Source organism: Coturnix japonica, chromosome 3 (genome assembly GCF_054131305.1).
Source record: "Coturnix japonica strain WE chromosome 3, WE-NBRP24, whole genome shotgun sequence".
In the NCBI taxonomy this organism is placed as follows: Eukaryota; Metazoa; Chordata; class Aves; order Galliformes; family Phasianidae; genus Coturnix; species Coturnix japonica.
Window position 1 is genome coordinate 34,403,132 of NC_140665.1, and position 24,350 is coordinate 34,427,481.

The 24,350-nt window shown below is 37.2% G+C and overlaps 1 protein-coding gene across 5 annotated transcripts in view; it reads left to right on the forward strand.

The window, feature by feature from the left end:
• Positions 1 to 24,350, forward strand: part of AKT3 (AKT serine/threonine kinase 3) — a 137,326-nt gene that overhangs the window by 55,324 nt on the left and 57,652 nt on the right. For all 5 annotated transcript variants that reach the window (XM_015857621.2, XM_015857620.2, XM_085541262.1 and 2 more), the window contains exon 3: positions 21,018 to 21,143. In XM_015857621.2, the coding sequence (XP_015713107.2) occupies positions 21,018 to 21,143 (126 nt within the window). The remainder of the gene's footprint in view (positions 1 to 21,017; positions 21,144 to 24,350) is intronic.

Genomic DNA, 24,350 nt, shown 5'->3' on the forward strand with positions numbered 1-24,350 from the left:
GGGTGTTTTTTAAATGTTCTCTATCTAAATGTAATTCAGTGTGGATTGGAACTCTGGTAGGCTCTGCAGTGTGTTCTGCCTAGCCAGTACTTTTCACTGTGGAGGTGCTTAACGGAGAGTAGTTACTAATGTTTTAAGGTGTCTCCACTGTAAAGGAGACTGAGGGGATGTAGGAGGATAGGATTAGAGTTCAGAATGGTGTCAGTCACATAGAGATATGGTGTCTGAAGAGATGGAAGCTATTTGAAGGAGCAAGTTTGAAATGAACACTGGATTGATAAACTTTACAAAAAAATGAATGGAGAAAACATACCAAGGTAAGTAACTCTTTAGAAAGAAAAGGTGCCAGTGGGTACCACAGATGATAGTCTGGATATTAATTATATCTCAGGGTTCTTAAGAAGACAAACATAAGCATATATAAACAGTTTTGGAGTCTGTAAGATGCATCTGTCTGCTCCACTGAGCATTTCAAATCTCAGTTGACAACATCATCCATTTCTGGGTGCTGCAGTTCAAGATCATAAAAACTATAAGTAGAGACTAGCAATGAGAGTGACCAGTGATTCAGAGAATGTGACCTATGAGTATAGGTTGAATGAACTGTAATTACTGAGGTTAAGTAAGAAAAGAGAAAGTGACAATGTAATCTGTTATTTGTGTTACAGCAGAGAGTAAGCATAAAATAAGAAATAGTCATACTATGTCTGAGTCACACTGGTGGCCCATCTTGCCCAGTAATCTGTCTGCAGCGGTGGCAGAAGAGATGCTGTTTAGGAAGAGCTTGCAAACTGCATCCAGGCCTGAGGCCTCCAGCACAAGGAAGATGTAGAGTTCTTGGAACAGGTCCAGAGGAGGGTTACAAGATGATCAGAGGGCACCTCTCCTGTGAAGAAAAGTTGAGGGAACTGGGCTTGTTTTGTTCGGAGAAGAGAAGGCTCCACAGAGACCTCATTGTGGTCTTCCAGTACTTGAAGGGAGCGCATAAATAGGAGTGGGTTGTGATAGGATAAGAGAGAATGGTTTTAAACTAAGTAAACTAAAGGGAGGTTTAGGTTAGATATTAGGAGGAAGTTTTTCACTCAGAGGGTGGTGAAGAAGGTTGTGGATGCCCCATCCCCAGAAGCATTTGAGGCAAGGCTGGATGTGGCACTGGGCAGCCTGGTCTGGGCGTTGGTGAGTATACCCATGACAGGGGTATTGAAACTTGATAATCATTGTTGTCCTCTTCAACCCAGGCTGTTCTTTGATTCTGTGAAACTTAGCAATTTTCTTGCCATTCATTCTTGCATTTTCCCAATGTCTGAAACTGCTGTATTAGTAATGTTTTATGTTTGATCTCTGTTTCACCGGTCTGGTATCTGTTTATGGGCCTGTTGTCCCTGAATGTAAACTCTTGTAGAACCCACAAATGCAGACTGGCTCTGCGGTCCTACATTTCCAATGTAGATTTTTTTTTGTTTGTTTGTTTTTGTAAAAACTTTGCTTCTACATTTTCAGTGCATCTCCTGGTAGATTTGGCAGGTGCCCTGACTCTTCTCTTTGTGGTACTGGGTGAACAACAACTGCACTGACGCATTGCCTTTGTGATTTTGTAAACCTTCGTCATACCCCCTCAATGTTCTTTCCTCTGAACTAAGAGGTTCCTGCCTCTTAATCCTCCAGATCTTAATCCTTAGAAAAGGCAGCTGCTGCATCCCTTGGATCAACTTGATTGCCCTTCTCAGTATTTTTTGTAATTGCACTACATCCTTCTTGTGATGTGTAGGTTAATGAAGATGTGGGCACAGCAGTGCTTTCTGTGTCAGCAGAATTACATCCTTTCTCTTGACAGTATCCTGTCTGAAATGCCCAGTGTTTTGCCAGTTTTTTTTGTTGTTGGCTGCTTGTACATGAACTTAAGATTTTATAAAGCTGTCCACAGTGACTCCAGGACTCTCCTAAAACGTACTTCTCAGTTGTAAGATAAATGTTGTGAGGCGTGGTTTAGGTTATTTTATTTCTATATGCATTACTGCACATTTATATACCTCCTATTCATTTGTTACATTTGCCAGCTCATTTTAGTTAGGCTATTTTTTTTTTTTAATTTTTTTTTAAATTTTTTCCCATTCCACTGACATGGCATTTGAGTATCCACTACAGCATTCTGTTATCCGTAGACCTTAAGATTTCATGGATTATACAAAAGTCCACATCTTTGATTAAGACGTTGAATAAAAATGATCCCAGCGTGGATTCCTGTGGGACATGCTGACTGTATTCCTCACGCTGAAATGTGGCCTTCATGCCTTATGTTTTGTTTCCCATTCCTCAGCCAATTTTCAGTCTGAGTAAAAACCTTTCTTTTGCTCCTGTGTTAATGTAGTTTCTTTAATTCCATTTGGGGAGGAACAAACACGTTATGCTTACTGGATGCCCTTCACCCTCATGTTTATTGCCTCTCTTGTCTTGTTGAAACCAATCAGGCTGATGAGGCAGTTATCCCTTCACAGCAGCAGTGCTGGCTCATTCCCAGCAGATCTATGTCTTCTCATGCGCCCTGTGATCTTACTTTTTACAGGCTCTAGTGACTTGCCAGAAGCAGGAGTCAGACTTGCAGGTAGTTCTTGGGATTCAGTTTAAACTCTTTTCATTTAGTCATATTAACAGCCCATCAGCCTTCTGAGCCTGTGGCCATTTGTAAAGAAGAACTGCGCATCTTGGTCAACACATCTGTGGATTCACATTTCAGGAAATTTCAGCACAGCTGGCTCACTGTCATCCAGTCTTGGTCACTTACTGACATCTAGTAACTCTTACATGTTTGTATGAAATAATCTAATTTTAGCCTGTTTACTACTGGGGAATGATCTGGGCTTGGGTATCTTTCCAGTGTTCAGAAATAAAGACCAAGGCAAAGAATTCATAGGGTTCTGTGCTGTGGCCTTACTATCCCTTTCTGTGCCTCTGATATCAAGCAGTCCCAGTGATTTCTTGTCTTTCTTCCTGGTTTTGATGGCAAGCGTTGTTTGCAAGAAGCTTTTCAAATTATTTTCTGGCTCTGTTAATTTTTTTGATTACCCTGACCTGATGTTTCCTTTACATCCTTATTTGGTTCAGCTTTTCACTCTTAATGCTGATCATTTACCTATAATCACCTCTTTAATTTCTTCATTAAGACATTAAGATAGGTTGTTAGTGATGGTTGAGAGGAAGGAGATTTTTTTTTCTCTGAATAGTGGCAGCCACTTTCAGCCTGTTAGCAAGATCTTGACTTTTGCACTGCCTTTTTCTTTTGACTCTTTTCTGTATTTTTATTTAGATTTTTCTGTTGGTGTTGAATATTTACAGACAAGAATTACTGGCAAGCTTTCTTCCACTCCAATGCTAAACCTACTCATGAAGCATTCAAGTGGATTCCAGGCAAATGAAAAAACCTTCCTGCAGAGAAGTAACACGATATTAGATAGTAAGTTATTAGTAATGGTAATTGTTTCCATCCTGTTCTTTGCAGATCAGGTAGGATCTGTCTGTTTCTGAAGAGGCTACAGATTGTTACTCAAAAAGAAACAGTAGCTGGCTTGTCAGGGGTATAGGACGGTATACCTCTCTTGGTATTTAGGATTCTTATGTGTCTATTGGAAAATGTTAGGGTTCCACCAGTGAAAAACGTCAGAATTGACTGAGTTAAAAAATACTGTTATTTAGTGGTTGTAATTCTGAGAGTTCCTAAGAAAAGTAGTGTATCAAATCTGTCTCTACAGATGCACAGTGTAATATGGAGAAGTGAATTGGCACTGAAAGATAGGAATTAAGAGTTACATTTCAGTCTGTCTTTTAATATTTAGTATTAAAACAAAGGAAGTTTGTAACTTTTTCATTGTTGGAGAGAATAGCTTTAGAGCCTAAGACTGGGAGAACCAGTGAGTGTGAGTATTGAGAGGTTTCTGATTACTTGGCCATGAGAAAGAGTCTTGATGAAGTAATGAGCTCTCTAACATAGTGAGGTAAGGATAATTGTGGCTCATGACTTAATGTTGAATCCATAAGTATTCAGAACCAAGATGAGGTTGGTTATGAGGAAAATTAGTAAAATACTGTTGAATGTGTCTTGATACCACCAGTGCAAGAGTGTGTAAGATATGCACTTAAAAAAGCAACAATATATCTGTAATGGGGAATTTTTGTCACCTGCTGTTTTTGCGAATAAGTTAGACTGAAATAATCAGATGTTCCTTTTTGTCTTAAAATATGTGATATCATGAGTAAAAGTTAGTTTGTGTGAGAAATTTAGAGTAGTAATGTAATGTCACATCATTAGGAATTTTTCCAAGGGCAGTTTAGAATATTATTCCGATCCAGTTGCTCTTTGCTGATGTCCCCATTGATAAACCTGTATCAATATTAAAAAAAGAAATGTCCAGAAATTCTGATGTGTTTCAATAATCTGCCTTGGATGGGTACTGCTGTTGAAACCAGTTTAGCACCTTTGTTCTCAGTACTATGGACAGCTTGAGGTCTCTCAGTGAGCATGGAGTGTTTGCATATGTCCCTTGCTTAGCTTTCATGTTCTACTAAGTTAAGCCAATATTCGCTATCCTACTCAAACAATGGCACAGGTATTACTGTTTCTGTGCTTATACCATGAGAAGCAAAAAAGTGTATTAAAGAGTCATCTGGGCAGCACAGCCATCCTTTTTGCAAGCAGAGGGCACAAGAAGAAGCTGTACGTCTTGTGCTTTGATGCTTGTACAGTCAACCGGAGGTAGTCATACAGCTGTTCCCTACTTGTTACACACACAGCCAGAGCATTTGAACAGATGCCTACTGTGCCAAGGTGAGAGGGAAATTTTGCAAACAGTAACCAGAGGATGTTTTCTTTTTACTTCTAATCAAATCTAGCAGTGTGCTGCTAATGACAGAGGAGGTTCAGCTAAAGCCTGTCTGGAATGCATCCCTGTGGCCATTTTGTGCTGAATTTAGCATGAATATGACTTGCAGGCTGATGGAGTCAGTCATCTGATCTGATAGGACACTGTCCTGTTCCTCTCTTACCTCCCCCATTCAACGTCTCAATCAGCTTTTTTTATTATTATTATTTTTATTTATTTTATTTTTCAAAAATTTTTTCCCTTTTCTCCTTTTCTCTAGGACTAGTGAGCTGCACAGCTGGTGGATCAGGCAGGGAAAACCAATGGACTGTAGGGTTGGAAGGGGGAGTTATAAAACAAACAAAAGAACAACAGCAAAATCATAACCCAGCATCAACAAAAAACACCACACCAAAGAAACATGTGAACTTCTGTGAGGCGTCTTATTAGAACTGGAGGAATCTGCAGACAGACTTATTTCAAGAGAGTGAGACCTTCTGGAGGGCTGGAGTGTTTCTGTAGCTTATTGTAGCTTAGGCGCACCCTACTCTGCTCCCCATGGAGATAAAGAGTACAGCAGAGAGCAGCCAGATCTCTGGGAAGCAGCCCTCCCCTTAATCATCTCAGATTGTCTGGAGAGGACTTGCTGTCTGTCACCAATAATCATGTCACTAAATTTCAGTCAGTCTCTATCAACTGTGATCTGTTGTTATAAGATCAAGATGTCACTGAAAAGTAAATTGTCACAGAGTAAAATTGTAGGTACTCAGAAGACAGTCCGTTGTTGAAACTGTTTCAGCTGTGCTGCTGATACTTGCTCTTTTTATGTACAGACTTGATAAACAGAAAGACAGAATACTTTCAGGACAGAGGAGATGAAAAATTTCTGTCTGTTCTACTGACGGTGAGCTCAAATTCCCCAAGGAGCTTAGCATGGAAAAATGCATCAGCATCATAACGGGCACTCATCTGCAGCACGACCTCCAGAAGACAAAGCAGTGTTTTACTCTTGGGATTAACAAACATGTGTGAGCTTTAGTGCTGTTGTTTGGTAGTCAGGTGATAGACTGCCCATATGTCCTGATACCTAATTCTGGTATCAGATTTGTTTCTCTTTGGAAAACGAGGTAGAAACATAGCTTTATTCTGTTGCCATTCGTTCCAATTCTTAAGTCAGAAACAGGAAATCTTAGAAGATGTTTTCAGAAGTTTTCTATCTAAATCTGTTTTTCTCACTGTAAGCTTTTCTTGGCAAGGCTTTTTCTTCATTTTGTTAACTTTACTAGGAAAATAAGTAAATTATTATAGAATATAGATGACTTGTATCAAATGAATCTTACAATATTATCTATGCTCTGCATACCAGCGTGAATATTAGAGAGTTCTTCAGGCACCTGCACAGTTGAAATCCCTTCCCGCACCTTCTGGAGGTGCCATACTTCCTGACTGGACAGGTAGAAGGGAAAGAAGGAAAGGTTTTTCTCAGACACTCGCAACCTTTGTCCAGCTGAACAGATACCCAGATCTCTTTGAAAAATCTATCTCTAGAATTTTCCAGGGGGCTTGGACCAGTGAGGATTTCTTGACTCATGTGCTCTGTTTACTTCCAGATGTAAGAAAATTAGTTTAATAGTTTAATAGGTAGTGTTTTGCAGTGGGAAGAAAATATTTTGCTCCAAAAGTGCAGTGAAGTTGAAGGGTTTAATTTAAGAATAAACACAAGCATAAGACATAGCTTTTTTCTCTTTGCAGCATTTTACCACTGGCATTGTGCTGTGAGGAAGTTGTAATTTGTAGGTCGTTTTAAGCAAATGAGGAAATGTGAATGTTACATCAGTGTTATTTGAACAGCGTTATTAAAGTCTGGTGTGGAAGTATATTGATGTTCTCTCGTTGTTTCCTGCATCACTATTTCCTACATCTGTTATGGATCAAATACTCATGGTATATTTCCAATATTTAGGTTTTACTTAGTTCATTACTTTCAAAGAGAGTTGTATCCATAATTCCTTAGAGAACTCTGTAATTCATTAAAATAAAAACAGAATACACTGCTACCTCTAATAAGTGTTTTGATTAAAATGGACATTTCTGAACCTTCTACAGACAGTACCTGCTCAGATGTGACAGAATTTGTGTCATCACCAGTAAAGACTTTCACAAGGATTTTGAAGTCAGTGTTGTAAGTCAGTTTCCATTTTATTTTTATTGATCAGAAAATCGTACTGTTTACTTTCTGGAGGAGAAAAATGTCCACTAAAACCATGTGAAAATGGTTTTGTTATTTCAATATTAACACAAATATATTTTGGAAAGTTAATCATTCCTTATTGATTCCTGTTATTTTGGTGTCACGCATGTTAAACATTTGGTGCCAGTTAAAAACTGAATGAATAATCAGTGTGCATTTCTGAAAAGTCAGTTTTACAGAGTGATTAATATTGTTTTCTCTTTTATAAGATTTGACTTCTGCATTGAATGAAGTCTTTTTTTTGTCTGATGTCTTCTGATAAGTTTGACTTTCATGTCAGAGTTGTTTTGGAGTCTATCTCTGCTTGTAGCAGAGAAAGCACAAGATGGGTGTTAGCGAACATCAGTACCAAACCTTGTCCTGAGTGTGCCACATTCGGTTAGTTAAATTTCTGTGCCTTCCCTAGGTCAGTATTGAATTCCACATGGTGACTGGAATTTTGCGATTCATATTTAATAGCTCTGTTTTAAAAGTTTCTAAGGAGTGTTTGAAAATGAGGCAAAATTCTTGTGCTAGTAAAATTGCAGGTTTAAATATTACACATTTCTGCACATTAGTCAAGCTTTCTTTTAATTCAGAGGAATGGAGAAACTTGACGTGAAGGACTTTAAAATCATCTCATTTGCCTGAGAGTTTATTCCAATTGTAATGTAGCCAAATCATGCAAGATAAAATACTGTAAAATATGTATATTAAAATTAAACTGTATTATGATTCATACGTGGGCGTTACAAGTAGATTTATTCATTTTAAGGCAGTAAAATATTTTAGAAATATGTAGAATCCTGCGGTTAAAAACTGTGGGGTGGTTTTTAGCTTCACTTGCTTTAATTATAGTCTGCAAGTTTAAGAAAATACATTACTGACCAAGTTCTCATCTTCTTGATGCTGTTTCTGGTACAGGAAATACTTCATGGCTAAATCAAAGTACCAATTTGTATTGGGATCTTAGTTTGCATTGCAGAGATTTGTTGATATTGTAAAATTGTTGTTACTGCTTCATAAATAGATGTCAAAGTACTTTATTTCAAGTGATTTTCGCGTTGGACATTTTAAAGTGAGTTTTCAGGTATTTTCAAAGGTAGAGGGTTTTGTGCATACTCCTTAAGGTGCACGTGTATTTTTTATCTATAATTTTTGTGTGTACATGTGTCATAAAAAAAAAATAAAAAGTGTTGCCAATATACTTTGCTTATGTAAAGTCTGAAGTTGTATTAGGGAAATTCCTGGTCTGATTTTGTGTCAGCAGTAAAATCACTGCTTAGTGACGTGGTTATCTTAGAAATTTGAATCACTTGAACCTGCTCTTGTAGCTTAACCGGAAAACGAGAATTGCCATCACGTGTTAGACCAGCAGTCCAATTCATCAGTCATTACTTTTGCATAAGTTCATGCTGATGCCTCTTCTCCATTGCATCTTTTGTGCCCCCAGCCTATTATTCCCCAGTTTCTCCCTTGTGCAAATACTAGTTGTACAGTGAGCTGAAATTGTTTTGATCAGATCAAAATACTTTTCTTCTTGGGATGTGCTTCTGGTGTAGACCTGCCTCAGCTGCACAGATTGACACCACTGACACATTCTTTAACATGTGTTCCTCACCTTCCCAAACACACCGTGCTGGTTATGGGCTTTATTTAAGATGACCTGAGGTGGACGGGGAGTGGGATGTTCGTTCACTGTCTGCACTGCCTGGCTAGCTACAGGTTGGTGCTAGGACTAAGGGATATTCAGTGAGGAGGAACAACCTGCCCGTATTGAATGCTTACTGCAACTTCCTGAATGCGAGACTTTCATTCAGAAACAACAACAACAAAAAAAAGATGCATCACAGCACTGAAGGAGAGACTTGGTTTCTCTAAAGGTGCTGAAGGGAGCATGTCTGGCAAATTTGTAGTGCAAAACATCAGGTTATTAGCAGTGTTACAGACTCCAGCTGTAAATGCTGGCTGCTGAGTGTTTGAAAATCTGCTCCTGAACTCTGATGAAAATTTGTTTTCAGATAGCCAGTTGTTCTGCTGTTGGTCTTTAGTGACATTAAATCCTTTTGTAGTAGTCCCTCCTTGAAACTGAAGGCTAATCCTGTAATTCTCTCCTCTGCTTCTTTGTACTTCCAGTGTTATTTTGTGTGTGTTTTGTCTCTGTATCCTTTCTGCTCTGGTATTTTTCTTTCTTCTTCTTCTTCTTCTTCTTTTTTTTTCTTTTTTTTTTTTTTTTTTTTGCTTTTTGTTTTTTGTTTTGTTTTGTTTTAATATATTCTAGTATTTTTTTGATATTATGGGTATGATGGGAACTATTTTTCTACTGAAAGGCAGTGATGCTTTGTTTATCACGTGTCATTTTACATTAGTTAAGTGTATGATTAAAGCTTATAAACAGTTTTCTTAGATTACCGTGCAGACAATTGACTTGAAATTTTCACATTTATTCCTAACCTTTTCTAGATCTTCTCTGGGGCCTATTTCCCTGTGGTCCCTTGGCCCCCAGCACTTTGTTCTGGTATCTGTTTTTGGGCCAGAGACACTGAGGATATTTGTTACCTGAAAAAGTGCAAAGCAGATTTCTATTGTCTTCTTAGGTAAAGGCACTATTCTGGTTTCTTGAAAACATGATTATCGTTAGTTGCAGACTTCATTTTTCTGGTTAATTTTTCATCAGATTTTTATTTCTACTTGAGATTTTATTTTCCTTGCTTGGAAGTTCACTACAGTTATACTTGTATTTCTAAGATATATTAATTTTCCATCTTAAATACAGTATTTTCTTTACTTATAGAAGGTTTTCCCAGTTTTGCTCAGCTGATGCCTTATCTGAAGCAATTTCAGTATAATTTGGTGTCATAAGCAGGGTGAAAAGCTGGAAGTATGTGGTAAAGAGCAAGCGGACCCTGAGGGTTGAATGGTACATTTTCAAGATCCTTGTGGATGAAGTACTAACAAAAATACATGAAAATACAATCAGGAAGAACATGGGGGTGGAAGTGGGGGAGTGGACTTGAAGTCTTTGTCTGCTTGCTGTGCCACGCTCCAGAGTCTGGCTTCACTGTGTAAGTTTATGGTGCAATTCCTTTTCCAAGTAGGATGGAACTTCAGTATTCTGAGGTTACCCTCAAGTGGTTCTTGAATTAATCCCTCCCTCTTGTGTGGATAACAAGGAAAATGTGTCCTGATCGTGCATTTTAGAGTCTATGGTATCGAGGAGTGCTGCTGTCAATAAATGACTTCCCCAAACTTTATTGTGTGTGGTATTCAGCCAGTTTGAGGGAAATTAAAAAAAAATCCTTCAAGTGGACACTATTTAAATTTGGGGGCATGGGATTTTCTGCAATTAACTAGATTGCTATGGTAGGCCAATATATTAAGCTCAGGCAGTTTTGTTGCTAATTACACACAACTTCTCTGGAGTATCGAATATTCAGATCCATTTTATGAATATGGTAGAGAGAATAACAACTGTAAAACAAAGCACTGTGCATGTAAGTGACTGTTAGCGTGTATTTCAGAAGGGATAAATGCTCACCATATGGTACAATTACTGTGTCCAAGTTTTCAAATTAGCTTCTCTCATCCTCCTTATTACTGTCTTTAAAAAGAGAGGGAAAAAAACCCAACATGATTTATCTACTCTGCAGCAGAACTCTTGACGCAAAACAGCAGCCCAGTTCTGTCCAGTTTTTTTTTCCTAGCATAATAGAGGCTGTCGGACTTTTTTATACTAATTACTGTGTGAGCCTCAGATGAACCCCCTTCAATTCACAGGGCTTTGTTAAGGGAGGAGCTGTCAATGTGTCTGCCCGTTTGCAGCTGTGCTGTGGCTTTAGCTTGCTTAACATTATGCTGCTTTTTAGACTTGACAGAAGGGATTTTTTTTTTTTTTTTTTTTTTTTTTATTAAGGCAAAGCAGCCTTGTAGCGAAATGGTTTAAGCAGCTGCATTGTGGGGAAGCACAAAGAAGTTATTATTGTGTCTGTTTAGGGGGGTCGGATGGAGGGGGGAGATATTCGGCTGCTGTTGATGCCGATTGTTGACTTGCCATCTGCCAGATAGGGAGAAGAAAAAAATGACAGCTCCAGCAGGGTGTTCAAGAGGTTGTTTGGAGAGACGCATAAACATGTGCAGATGTCGAACTGAATAATGGCAAGAACTTGAGACGGTTTATGATGCTGCTGTTGTGTGTGCATATACAGAATAAATGTATGTGGAGATTTGGTTAGAAGGAGGGTACATATTAATTATCATTGTCCCTACCGCCTCCTTTACTTCTGTTAATTAGTTCAGGAGTTTAATATCTTCCTTCTCTCCATTGTTTGTTCCTAAAAAGAGCTTTTTCTTACAGCAGAGAAAACTTTTGATTTCTCCATGTGGTGGATTAAAAAAAAGAAAAAAAAAGTCTTGATAAATTTGGTACTTGCGGAAGTAAAAAAAAAAAAACAACTAACGCAGCTATTTCAGTCTTAGACATGTGGAGGACAGGTGCTACACATATTCTTAGGTAGCTTTGTCTACCTCAGGACTGATACATCGCATGCCCCTGCTACTGCATCCTGAGCTTTTCTTATGCAGAAAGTGCCAATCGGTGAATGTCTGCTATTGTATAATAGACAAGTAAATGCTAGGGGTTAGAATGAGATTAGCAACTAATTTTCTCTTTCGCTTGATCTTATTCTCAGTTCTTTTTCCAAAGGCAAGGAGGTGGTCAGGCATAACTTGTGTATTTTCTTGTTTGATGGTTCTATATAAAGAATAAAATAAAATTTGAATCACTCTTTAGGAATATGTTTTCCTTCCTTCCTCTTATCTACTCAATGTGTTTCCAGGTTAATGTGACAAATGTGACAATTGATGCAAACGTGGATGGAAATTGAACTTGCCCAAAAAGGCCAAAGGAAGGTGCTATCTGATTCAGGCGATCTCTTATTTTAAGGATATAAAAAGAAACTTTTTTTTCTTCATAAATGTTATGTGCAAATTCGGCATTCTGATATCTGTCTTGAACTGAGAAGTGGGAAATGAAATTGTGTTTGAGGAGCGCTTTGGCTGCAGATTGTAAACTTGTCTTTGTTAATCATGATATCAGTATGTATCATGAATGTTTGGTTAGTCACAGCATGACTTAAATACTATCTGAGTGGAACTAAACACAGTTTACTCTCAACATGTGAAAAAAGCAAACTTCTTGCTGTCTTTTGTCTTAGCTCTAATAAGCATCAGTTTAGTAGGTCACTGATGACAATAACTACATGCAGAACATTTATTGTCAACTTTTGTCATCATCTTGGCTGGACAGAAAAAGTCAATTCTGGATTATGTTTTCAACTAAAAATTCAGGTGTGAGTGCCTCTTACTCAAGTGGGATTTCTGCATCTGAGTCTAGGCAGAGGTCAGTGGCACTGCAGTTGGTGAACTGCTTTTTGCGTGCTAGCTGAGTTGTTGGTTTTTCTACAGAACTGTTCCATTTGCCTTCATGTGTCATGGCTGGTGTGAAGCCTGAGGCACTGTGGGCAATGCTGCATCGTTGTTTATCGTGTCATGCATCCAAAGAGTTTCCAAGTAAATCCTTAAGAGTACTGCAGTTATAAAACTGTTCTTTCAGCTCAAGCAGTTTGAGGAATGTTTCTTTGTGTCTTGAAATGTTTGTTTGCAATTGATGTGGACTAAATGGTAGAAAGTAGAAAGGTTGACTTTCATGGCATGCTGGAGGGAAAAAAATAATCAGGTGAATAACATATGCACTGGTTTTTTAGCGCCTGACAAGAGTTTGGATACATGCATATCTAGTGACAAAGATAACGTTTAGAGGAGATATTTTAAAATTATTGAGATATGCCAGTTGTAAAAGTGAGACAGTTTGCTTTGCAAAAACATGTTAGCAAGTATACCTGTTTTAAGAGAGGAAAGACAAGAATTTTTGACGACACATTAATCTGTTGAAGAAACTCAGATCAATGATAATGCCACTGTCAAACTTTATCATATTCTTTTTTGAATGAGTAGAAAGTTTAAGATTTCTTGTGTAAGCTGGAGTTGGCTGTTATGCAAAACAGCTGTAAGTAAAGAATACTGAAATGATGTTAATTCCACCTAGGCATGTGTAAAAATCATGTGCATTTTATCATCTCATTTAATATATATGGTTTTACCTACTACATATATTAAATCAGAGCTGCTGGCTGTAGCTGAGTGTCTTTCTGTTGTAATGTGTAGATGAATATCTGTATGCTTGCCTTACTCTTGAAATATTTACAAAATCTAAAAGAAGTTACTTTGGTCTACTAATAACTGAAGGGAAAAAAGGAAAGTTGTATGTTTTCAGTTATGTACCACTTGATGCTGATAGTTCTACACGAGAAATCATAAATATTTAAAAGTATCTGAGGATTATACCAATTAAAAAAAATCCTCTGAGACGATATTTAATATTTTTTTTGTTCTTTTTTGCAGCTACTATAAATGCATCTAATTCCTATTATAAACTGGAAAACTGCTTTAAGAAGCAACTAATGTAGCATTTTGGGCTTCGCTATTATGAAGCTGTAAGCAAGAGAGAAATGTATAAAATGTGCGCAGTGTCCCTAAATGTTTCTAGGATGTAGACCTTGGTTTTCCATTCCTGAACAGCAGACCTTTAGAAAACATTTAACTCCTTTGTTGTTTGGAGATGTTGATGTAATCCAGAACTGTGTTATTCCAGACAGCATGTGCTAATATCCACTTCTCTTTAATTTATTTATTGTTCTAATTCTTATCCTTTAAGAATGGAGGGGAAGTGAGAGTGATGTTGAAACTGGCAGATTTTTCTTCCTGTTGGCTCAAAGTGGACATTGTAAAGGTCAATTCACAATTTGTCAGGATGTCAGCTAACTTCATATTTCTGTTATGATTTTTTTAAAGGACAGAGTCTTCTGTGTACTAAAATTGAGTATGCATTGTCAACATTTATTTTCCATGAGATGCCGGAATGCATCACTAATTGGTTAGATGCCCGCTTTGAAAACTGCATGGTCATTTGCATAGTGGCACGTCTGTCTATTACTGAGTATTTTCCTCTAAATTTTTATATATTTTAAATAAAATATTATTGATGCAATGGGAAAGCATTGAATGAACAACAGAAGCTGAATCAGGGTTGCGTTTATACAGGACAGAACACTACTCACTCCAGTAATCCTAATGAGAAGATGAGGGTGAGTGGTGATGTAAGCCATAATGAACCCCTCACTCAAACACTTGTAGATTGTGTGCAAAGCCTGAAAGGACCCATGCCCTGCAATAGAAGAAGGGAAAGACTTCCCATTGAGCGGTGTGGCGCTTCCTGCAGCTGTAGATGCAGAGAAGCATACCTTGGAGAGCTGCTTGATGTCTTCATCCTTTTGAGATTCCACCTCTGCTTGAAACTTTTCTGCTTCACCTGTATCAGACTTTGGTTTTGTGCACAACCTGCTGCTGCTTTAAAAAAAAAAAAGGTTCTCTTGTTCGTTGTTCTTCAGTGCCCTTTGGCTGCCATGAGGGAGAGGGTTGTCTCTGCTTTCTTCTTCTCTTGCTCAACCGAGTAACTTCTGGGGTGTGTTCCTGAGCCTGCTTGCTGCATTCTGCAAAGTCTGAACTTACGTGTAGTTTTCACTGCTTTCTGACCACGTGGCTGTGAAAAGCAGAACATACACTGACCGATCTTAACTATTTTGGGCTGCTGTGATGTCATGAGAAAGTTCAAGTGTCCTCAAGTGTCCCTATCTTAGCAAGGCATTCTGCTTACATGGATACCCAAACCTTGTGTTTGGAAATTTCCCCAGTAGCTGTGGTATAGGCTGATACCCACACACAGCTTGAAGTGTTTCCCATCCCCTCGTTGTGACTGAAAAAATTTATTTGTCTAACATAAGTACAGATGTGCTTAAAATGTCATTTAGCATTACTGGAAACTGTGGGAAAACAGTATAAATAAATAATCACTGTCTTACAGTATAACATACAGAATCAAAGACTTAGTTCCAAATTCCTCTTTTCTTTGCAGTGCTGGAAAATTCTTAGGGGGGAGCACGTAACAAAAATAGTTTTTAAAATGCTAATGCGTGTTGGGAAAAATTGCATTTTGATTTAATGTTTTTGATGTGCAGTAAGATTTTGTTAAACCTTTTTCAGGATGGTTACACATTATGCTATATTGGAGAGCTTATACTGAATCGTGAGAACAGGTATACTTTTTAGTTTTAAGAAGCATTTCTTTTTTACAGTATTGAACTGTATTGCATATTTGTTGTCATGAAATTACAGGTAAGTAAGTATTAAAGAAGAGCGCTTTACATGTGCTGGTTTCTACTGACTTAGTCACATAGCCTGCTGCTGCTTCTAATCGTGTGTTAGGTAACACTGCCCTCAGAGGGCCAAGGTAAGTAAGTTCAACCTCAAAACCACTGGTGCTGCTTCTGATATTTCACTTGACCTGGCATTCATTATGGTTGTTTCTTTTAAAGAAAAGCTGCATATGTGTATGATTAATTTTATTTTTTATAATTTTATTTAGTGTTCTTAAACATTCTGTTTGTTCCTGACTATTAACTAAATGCTTGTACAGGGGAGCTGCAGTCTGATTTAATTCAGAGGTGCCTCTAAACAAACAAACAAACAAAAAAAGCCAACACAATGAGGAGAACAATATTTATGTATTATCTCTCTTAAAGCTGCTATAGTAAATTGATGACACAGACGAGAGGCAGATTTTTTTTCTTTTTGTTCTCTTCTTGGAGGATTTTTCCCCCCTTCTCTTAAATCTCACTTATGTCTGTGTGGCAGCTGTTGCTTCTTTTAAGCAAGCAAGTTTTTGAACTCAGGTTTCTGTTGCTTATCAGCACTGTATATTAAAGACATTTCCTTCACACCTCTAAAACCATTTACATATTAAAAAATGTAGACGTTTTGCAAGAGCGCTCTTTTAAAGCTTGCTTTTTTTTTTTTTTTTTTTTTTTTTTTTTTAAATAAGAAGATTAATTCATCACTAAAAAAGTTTTCAAGAATGTCTAAGTTTCCGTATATGCAGGGTTACAAATGGATGAGACTGAAAATAGCAACTGTTGAATCTGAGGTGAGACGAAACAATTAGAAACAATTATCCAGCATGGGTGTGGTGAACACTCCCGTGATTTACTAGATAGATCTTCTTTGTGAAGATCCTTAGTAGAATCAGAACTCCAGGCATTGCATTTCTAGAGTAAACATGTTTTCTGAAATGTCTTGAAGGCCGGATTCTTGTGACTGTCAAAGGCAAACAGTTTATTAAGGTTGCAGTTGGCAAGTACGGAGCCAGCCACTAGGGTCATGTTCTGAACAAACCTTCACTAAGTGTTACTTGTTACTGTTGTTATTCAGTGTATTATTAAGTACAACGTTAATTAAAGGGTTGCATTTTATGAGTGTGGATTTTGCTTGAAGTTCAGATTGTATTTCCGTGTGACTCAAGAATGCTGTGCTGTCTTCCTTCCTTTTCCTATTCTACCAGTAGTTATTAAAAAAAAAAAAAAAGCATACCCTCACAACCCAAAACAGGTTCTCAGTTCATATTTTGTGTATCATGTGCATGCATTTATTGCCTGTGCAATACACACTCTACCGCTTCTTTTCTTAAGCAGCTTTAAAAACTTTGACTAGAATTAAAGATGTGTATGAATTACTTGGCTTTCTTTGCTGCAGTGGTTGAAATTAGAGGCCGCTTCTTGCAGTCTAATAAACATATTCTAAGAAAACATGTTTTTCAACTTAGAAGGGTGTAAATTTAAGGAAAATAACAATTTAGCTTACATTATCTCAGCAGGAAGTCGGGTACAAACTGATTAATTCTCTATGGTGGATCCAGTGCTTTTTCAAGTACCACAGCTACAATTCATTAAGTTGTCAGGATGTCTTCGATTTTGGTTAGTCTGTGTGGACTTCTCCTTTCTCATAGAATTTCTTTTCACTTGAATTACTGAATTTTCAGGTGTAGATTTCCCGATTTCCTGTTTATTTTCCTTTTCTCCTTTTTTTTTCTCCCTTTTCTCATTTTTCTTCCTTTTTTTCCTTTTCCTTCTTTTCGTGTTTTTTTTTTTTCCCCCATTCCCCTTCCCTTTTCCCTAAATATTTGGAAAAAAGTACCCCAAACATATTTAGAGTAATTAAATACTGCATATACTATAAAATATTTCATTTTGGTTTGGTTTGTTTATACAGAGCTGGTAAATTAGAAGGCACATGAAATTTTTTTTTTCTGTTCCAATACTTGGCTGTGTTTTAGTATTTTTGTGTGTGTGTGTTTAGAGGATTTCTCTTTTAAAGCAGCTCAGTAAACATGTCTATTAAGAAGTATAGAATCAAATGTTTTTCTCTCCTTAAGCAGATTGTATAGAAGGGATTCAGTTATGAGGGCACCTAGACTTCATCCTGAGTGCCATTAAACCACTTAAGCAGTTAAGTGAACTGCTTACTGATATTACTGTTTACTTTATTCTTCAAAAGTGTTCACCCATTTGTTAATTAAATTACAAAATAAATAAAGGGCAGATTATAAATATTCCCGAATATCCACTGATGAATGATTCGATTATTTGTCATTTCAAGGAAAAAGCAGTGTATTATATACACGTCTGTATTTGTGGTGTATGTCTGTATTTTTGGTGTGTCTCTGTATAGAAGTCTTGAAAGAGTGGTATTTTGATTCATCTTAGGAAAATATTTAGGGGGAATACTCTGGAGAAAAATGTGTATGAATGAAATGTGCTGGATAGTTCTGAAGCAATTACCGCATTTACATAGGCTGCTTAAAAAATAATGCCTCCTTTTTATTTCCATGGAAACCCCAGTTGATGCAAAGAGCACAATAACACCAGTTGATAAGGCAAATTCTCAGATACAAAATACTATTTTTCAATATAGTTGTACCACTAGTTGTGTGTTTTTGCCAGTGATGAACAATAACCTGCATGCTGTGCCTGTAAAAATATGCACCATTGGAAGTACCCCACCATTGCTGTAGCCACTGCCTCATTGTGCTCACATCTACTGTTTGATCTACATCAACGTTCAGTAAGCATTGATGAACCTTAACAGGTGTAGTTTGTTCCACATGGAGGAATTAAATTCCACACCTTTACTTCATGTGCACTGCCATGTCAGACACCATTTTGTCAGTCTGACACTCTGCTGCCATCTGTCACATGGATGTCACGCGTAACTGAATGTTGGTGGGAAGGTTCAACTGCCACACCACCAAAGTCTGCCTCTTGACGTTGTGGGCCAGCACAATAGAATAGTAGGCATTACTTTTGTAGCTGCCATTGTAAGCTGTGTGTCCTGTGTCTTGCTATAGTTTGCTGGGCAGAGGCAGGGATACAGATGTGCTCATGGACAGTCTGGTACTTACTTGCCATTCAGTATTTATATCTTCCTCTCTTCAGGGAAGTTTGGAAGTACTTGTCATACTTTTCTAATGGTTCTTCTCTAGACAAGATGTCTACTGCAAAACTGATTAGATGGTCAAAAATCTGTTCAGTTTTCTCATTCATAGACTTTGAGTACTTAGTAGAAGCTGAATGCAACATGGATGTTGCCCTGAGAAGGGAATAAATGTTTCTAAGGGCATAAGTGCAGCTGCTGAAATTATCTCCTTTTTTTTTTTTTTTTTTTTTTTTTAAATATGATTGATTCCAGACAGTGTCAGTGTTAGTAGGAGTTAGTAGTAGTTTCAGTTTCTTCCTGATGTGACTAATTAGTGTTCTTACCCTGCCATCCCTAACTCTTGGAGAGTCTGTTTACCAATTTGCATAGTTTGTTCCTTACAGAAAGGAAGATTTTATTTGAGACTTTAAACTTTGAATGGCTGACCTGGCTTGGCTGTACTTGTGTTCTGTCCATATTGGATGCTGCTGTTGAGCAAGTCTTCCATTGTTTTAGCTGCTTCCTTGCCAGTGAATGCATCTTCCAGAGAAGGCTAAAGTCTTGATAGATTTTAAACCAGCAGGCACTGCTTAACATCGCAGCCTCCTGGAAACAAGTAGTATTTGAGAACCTTATGTAAGATTCATTATGAACTGTTCAACATGTAGAAAGGGACTAGAATGCTACTATTTTTTAAACTCATATTGGTGATCTGATATGTATATCTTTGTTTTGGATTAAACTCCTTGCTCCAGGCAGTTTTGTTTGTTTGTTTGTTTTTAAATGGGAAGTATTTAAAATATTCTTAAGAATCATTCCTTTAGTTAGGCCTATGATTGTTATTTTTGAGTATTCAGCAAGCATAAATAAAGAAGCATCAGTATGTTTTCATGTAATGATACAGTTTTCACTGTTATCAGTATTAAAGTTACGTTTCTTTTCCCACACCTGCTTATTTGTTTATTTGTTTATTTCTTTGCTTATAATTTGAGCTGGGATTTCCCATTGTGAAATCAATTCAGACCAGCTGTATTAGTGTAGGTGTTTCCATCTGACCTAGCACCAGAGACTTGAGATAGAGAGAGGAGTCTATAGACAAGTGTATCTGGTGCTTTATCTCCTCTTTATTTTGTAGTGAAGTTAAGTAACACTGTGAGCAGTTTGAATTTTTTTCTACTTATATGAAAATGAAAAATCTCTAAATAACAACGCATGGCAGGTGCTGTGCTATCTGGAGCTAGAAGTTTTGCTGCTGAGGGCCAGGAAACGTAGACTGGCTTCTAACAGAACAATTGCAGTGTCAAATGAATGTCATCTTCCTTCTAACCTCTGAGTTCTCTAAAAGGTACAGTTAACAGTCTGTTGAGTGACAAAACACTTCTCAGGGATTGGGTTTAGCCTAGGGCCAGTGCAGCCCCTGGTTTATAGTAAGTTCTGAGCATTCTGCAAGCTGATAAGTCGAAATCATCTTTCAGTTTCAGCCGTACTGAACTTGAAATTGTGTTTTTTAAGGTTAATACAACTAGGTCATGATTCTTATTTCACAGTGACACTTTGATATAGTCTTAAGAGTCTTAGATTAGAGCAGTATTTTAGCATGAAGTTTACAAGTGAGTAATAAGTGGCAACTTTTAGTTTTAAGGAAATTTGGAATTTTGCATTGGTTCATACACTTTTTTTCTTAAAATATTGTGTGATGACTAACAGTAGCTCGTTTAAAATCTTAGCTATTGGTTGTATGTACATTATTTGTTCTGCAAAGCTGATGGAAGTCAGAGATGGGGAAAGCTGGGCTGGTCTAAATGCACCTGTATTTACCTGTGTAATACATGAGAAATAAAATTACTGGTGAGATTTTGATATGATAAAATATTGCAATTTAGTGATTTTCCACTCTTAAATAAAATAACATTGTTTGAGCTACCAACTCTCTTCTGTCTTGTTCTTAATCTTTCTGTTCCTGAATACCTCATGGCTTGTTGAACCTTTCATTCCAACCTGAGTAGGGTGAAAGTGGAATTGATGTGTTTATTGGTTGGCTTATCTTTTAAAAGGTAACTGGATTGGGTACCTTCACTTGCTGATAGTTTACTTTTGAATGGACTTTGATTTTTGCTTTGGTTCAGCATGGTGAATGTTCTACATTGTAGTAACTGACATTTACTTTTGTTATTGTAAGCTGAGCTGTAGTGCTTACTTGCACCTGTACCAAATTTCAGACTGCTTACAGATACAAAGATGGAGGACTGGGAAGAGTATGGTGTACAGAGTATCACTACTGGTTCTACAGTTCAGGTTTTCAATTGCAATTACATTTTCTCTTCTTTTGGAGGAAGTTAGTTTCCTTTGTACGGAAAAAACATCTGGAAAGATTTTGGTATAATTAATGTTAGACATTGATGATATGTTTTTTAATATCAAGTTTTTTTTGTTGTTGTTTTTTTCTTCTACAGTACTAATGAACACTTTTTTTTTCTTTTCTTTTTTTTTTTTTTTTTTTCCCCCTCATTTAGGAGAATATATAAAAAACTGGCGGCCAAGATATTTCCTGCTGAAGACAGATGGTTCTTTCATAGGCTATAAGGAGAAGCCCCAGGATGTGGATCTGCCATATCCACTCAACAACTTTTCAGTGGCAAGTATGTGTTTCCAGTATTTATTATTCTCTCGGCATATTGACAAAGTATTTTCTATGTTTTGCTGAATGTGTAGTTTAGAATTTCTTGATGTTGTGTGTCAGGCCAGTACCTCCCCATCTCATGTCCAGCTCTACAATATTTTCTTATAAATGGCATTAAAGATTTTATCAGAAGTGGGTTTTTGAATATTTTAAAAATCTAAGTCATCAATTTTTGTTTTTATTTTATTTCTTTCTAAAGTGTTTGTTACAAGCAATAACATTTATTAAATGATTGTTGTAAGATGAAAATCCTTAGAAAGCTTACGTGTATTCATACCATTGTCCTCTTTATTTTTTGGTAGTATATCTGAATTCACTTGAAAACTCCAATTAATTAGAAAATTATCTAGACTGTCAAATGGCACAAAATCGTGCTAAATTATTTTTCTCTTGGATAATCAGGTAATCAGCTCTCCAGCCTGGTTAATCAGTAATTTTGAGCAATCAGACAATTTGCATATATTAGCAAAGCTAAAAAGTATGAATCTGTTGGGTAAAATGAAGGCATTTTATCCATTTTTCTTTTTCAGAAATGTTTTTAGAAGACAAGTTAGTATTTTTTTTTTTTTTATTGTGAGGTTGGTAGAATATTTCTCAACAGAAATGAAAATATTTGCAGAGCTAAGCCAAGGAGAAAAAATCCTCCTGAGTATAAGATTTGTGAATATTATAGCTATTAACTTTTCCAAAGGAAGGAATATTACGATATGTAACCAACTTCTTTCAAAATGTGTTTAGCATACTGCAATACTATAAATGGCAGTTTTTAGCTTTATAGGGGAATGTTGGAGCTACAAGAGCAGGTGTATTTAGGGAAGGGATTTCCTTCATTTACATTATTGAAGGAGGAACAAATTCTACTGACACTGAATTTGCCCTTTTTTTTTTTTTTTTCTTTTTAATGAAATTATTTCTGAGATCGTGTCAGCCTGCGTATAAGAAATAATTTGGGTATTTTGTTTGATAAGGAATTAATCTTGAGATCCAATCTCATGCCTTGACCCAAAGTTGGAGGTGAAAAACCTTGCATATTCTGATGATGACAGAAGTATTACAAATGATATTGAGTATACAAGCCTTTTAATATTAGATGCTCATTTTGCCTTGTTGCTATGCAGCTCAAGAAGCAGTGATGCCTTTAAGTTGTTCATGAGAGTTGGTAGACCTAGCACTGATCAAGTCATAGACCATTATTCTTTAGCTATTCCTCTGGCTGTATAACCCATTCATTTATAGCACTTAGGAGTTTCCTAGATACTTCTTTCCCTATGGCCAAGTAAAAGAATATCTGTGGAATTACAGCAGTTTTTTGTCCTGCTTTACTGTACTCTTCATTGCATGTTTCGTCTTCCTTTGCCATTGCAATGAGAAGGATGATCCAAGCAGTAGTTCTAAGAAGTGAAGAAGTGCATAATTAACTATTAGTCCCACTGTGTTGATACTGGTGTTGAATGATTTTTTCCCATCCTGATACCAAGAGGTTATCTTCTATAATGCTGATATTAGAGTGCTGCCCCTGAACTTTGGTTTGATGAGAATTGGATGATTTTTTAAAAATTGTTTCCAGAAATGACAGGAGTTCTTTCTGTATCTTGCAAGCATCATGGGTCAGATACTTAGGGTATGTAAGCTAAAGAGAGGAACATGTAGTATTAATTAAAGAAATACAGTGTTGGTAAAGAAGATGAATTTTTTTGTTTTCTGGCAGGAGAAGCAATAATTTAATAAGAAATATTTGCTGATGAGAGCAAGAATAACGAGTACTTTTCCCTCACAAAAATAATCCCATAAAATTTAAGCAAAGTACCTATGTGGAGATCACAATGTAGGAAGTAAAACATTTTCTGGAATAAGATTATTATTATTTTTTTTATAAGATTCCTGTTTTTTTAACTTTAATTAAATGGATTAGATTTTATCTTAAATAAGTAGTAGAAAATTACGTAATATGGAAAGGCTGAAAAGATAAGGCCAGAATACTATTATACTCTGAATTGCAAAGGACTGCTTTGGGTCAGATATTTTATCTGTCTAAAGATGAGATCATCAGTAGGGCAAACAAACAAACAAATCAACATTCTGTGTGACTGAATCAGATCTCATCTGCAGTACCTGGTAAATCTCAAGAACAGGCTTTATGGTCTCCAGTCCCTGAGTTCCTGAGCTGCTGCAGTAGGTTTGCAGTGGCAAGCAGTGCAGCATATTTTTTCTGTAATAGTGAAGTGCGTTTTTCATAAATTACTAGCCGGGCAGATGGAGTGTGAGATCACTGTTAATACCATCTTGATTAGGTTGGCAGGGACTTAAAGATATGTCTTTATAGTCCTATCTTCACGTAATCTTTATAGCTAACTGTAAAGTGAGAATGTGGTCTCTGTCTACTTTTTGCTCTCCAAATGATAGACATCTTTGGCTCTTACTTACAGCTTGTTATCTAAGCAGAGAAGGCCAAGGCCATGGTATTATTTTTGTACTGTTTGAGTTGAACGCTGGAAAGTTTGTACCTTTCTGCTTTGTACAATACTTGTTCTGTAGTTTAAAATTCTACACCCACACTGTTAAACAGGTTACTTTGATCACACAGATATTTTCCCAACTGAATGACCCCCTTCCACTCCTGCTACACCAGGCTTACTTTTGCAGAAGTCTTTCCCAGATACAGTATCATTTTCTGAATAGTTGCTTCCCAATTTATTCCAAGGAAAGCTTCTTCCAAGAAATGCAGCCTAAAACCCACAGCTGAGTTGTTTCCTCTCCCAGAACCTTTGCATCCAGTTTATTACCTTGTGAATCCCGTGAATGGGAGAAAGGAGAGGACAAAAATATTTTATAGCCTGCTAACAGTGCTGAATATACCGTTATTAAGGCAGGGAAACATTGTGGGCCTGAAATGGCAGGGACTGATCTCTTGCTGGACCATAAGTATGCTAGGTGGAGTTGACTGGGGGAGTTTGGTGGAGATGGGCTGGACGAAGTGGGAAGATTTGGGAATGGCCTGTTGGTGGCTGTTCTTTGAGGACCCCAGGCAGGGGCCTCACCTCCCCACAGCAGCTTTCCAGTACATGTGAGCACCAGTAGTGAGTTATCTGTGCTTTGACTGTTGAGCTGCCGCAGCTTGTGGAGGGGTGAACAAATCAGTCTGGTGATACCAAGTCATGCTGGAATT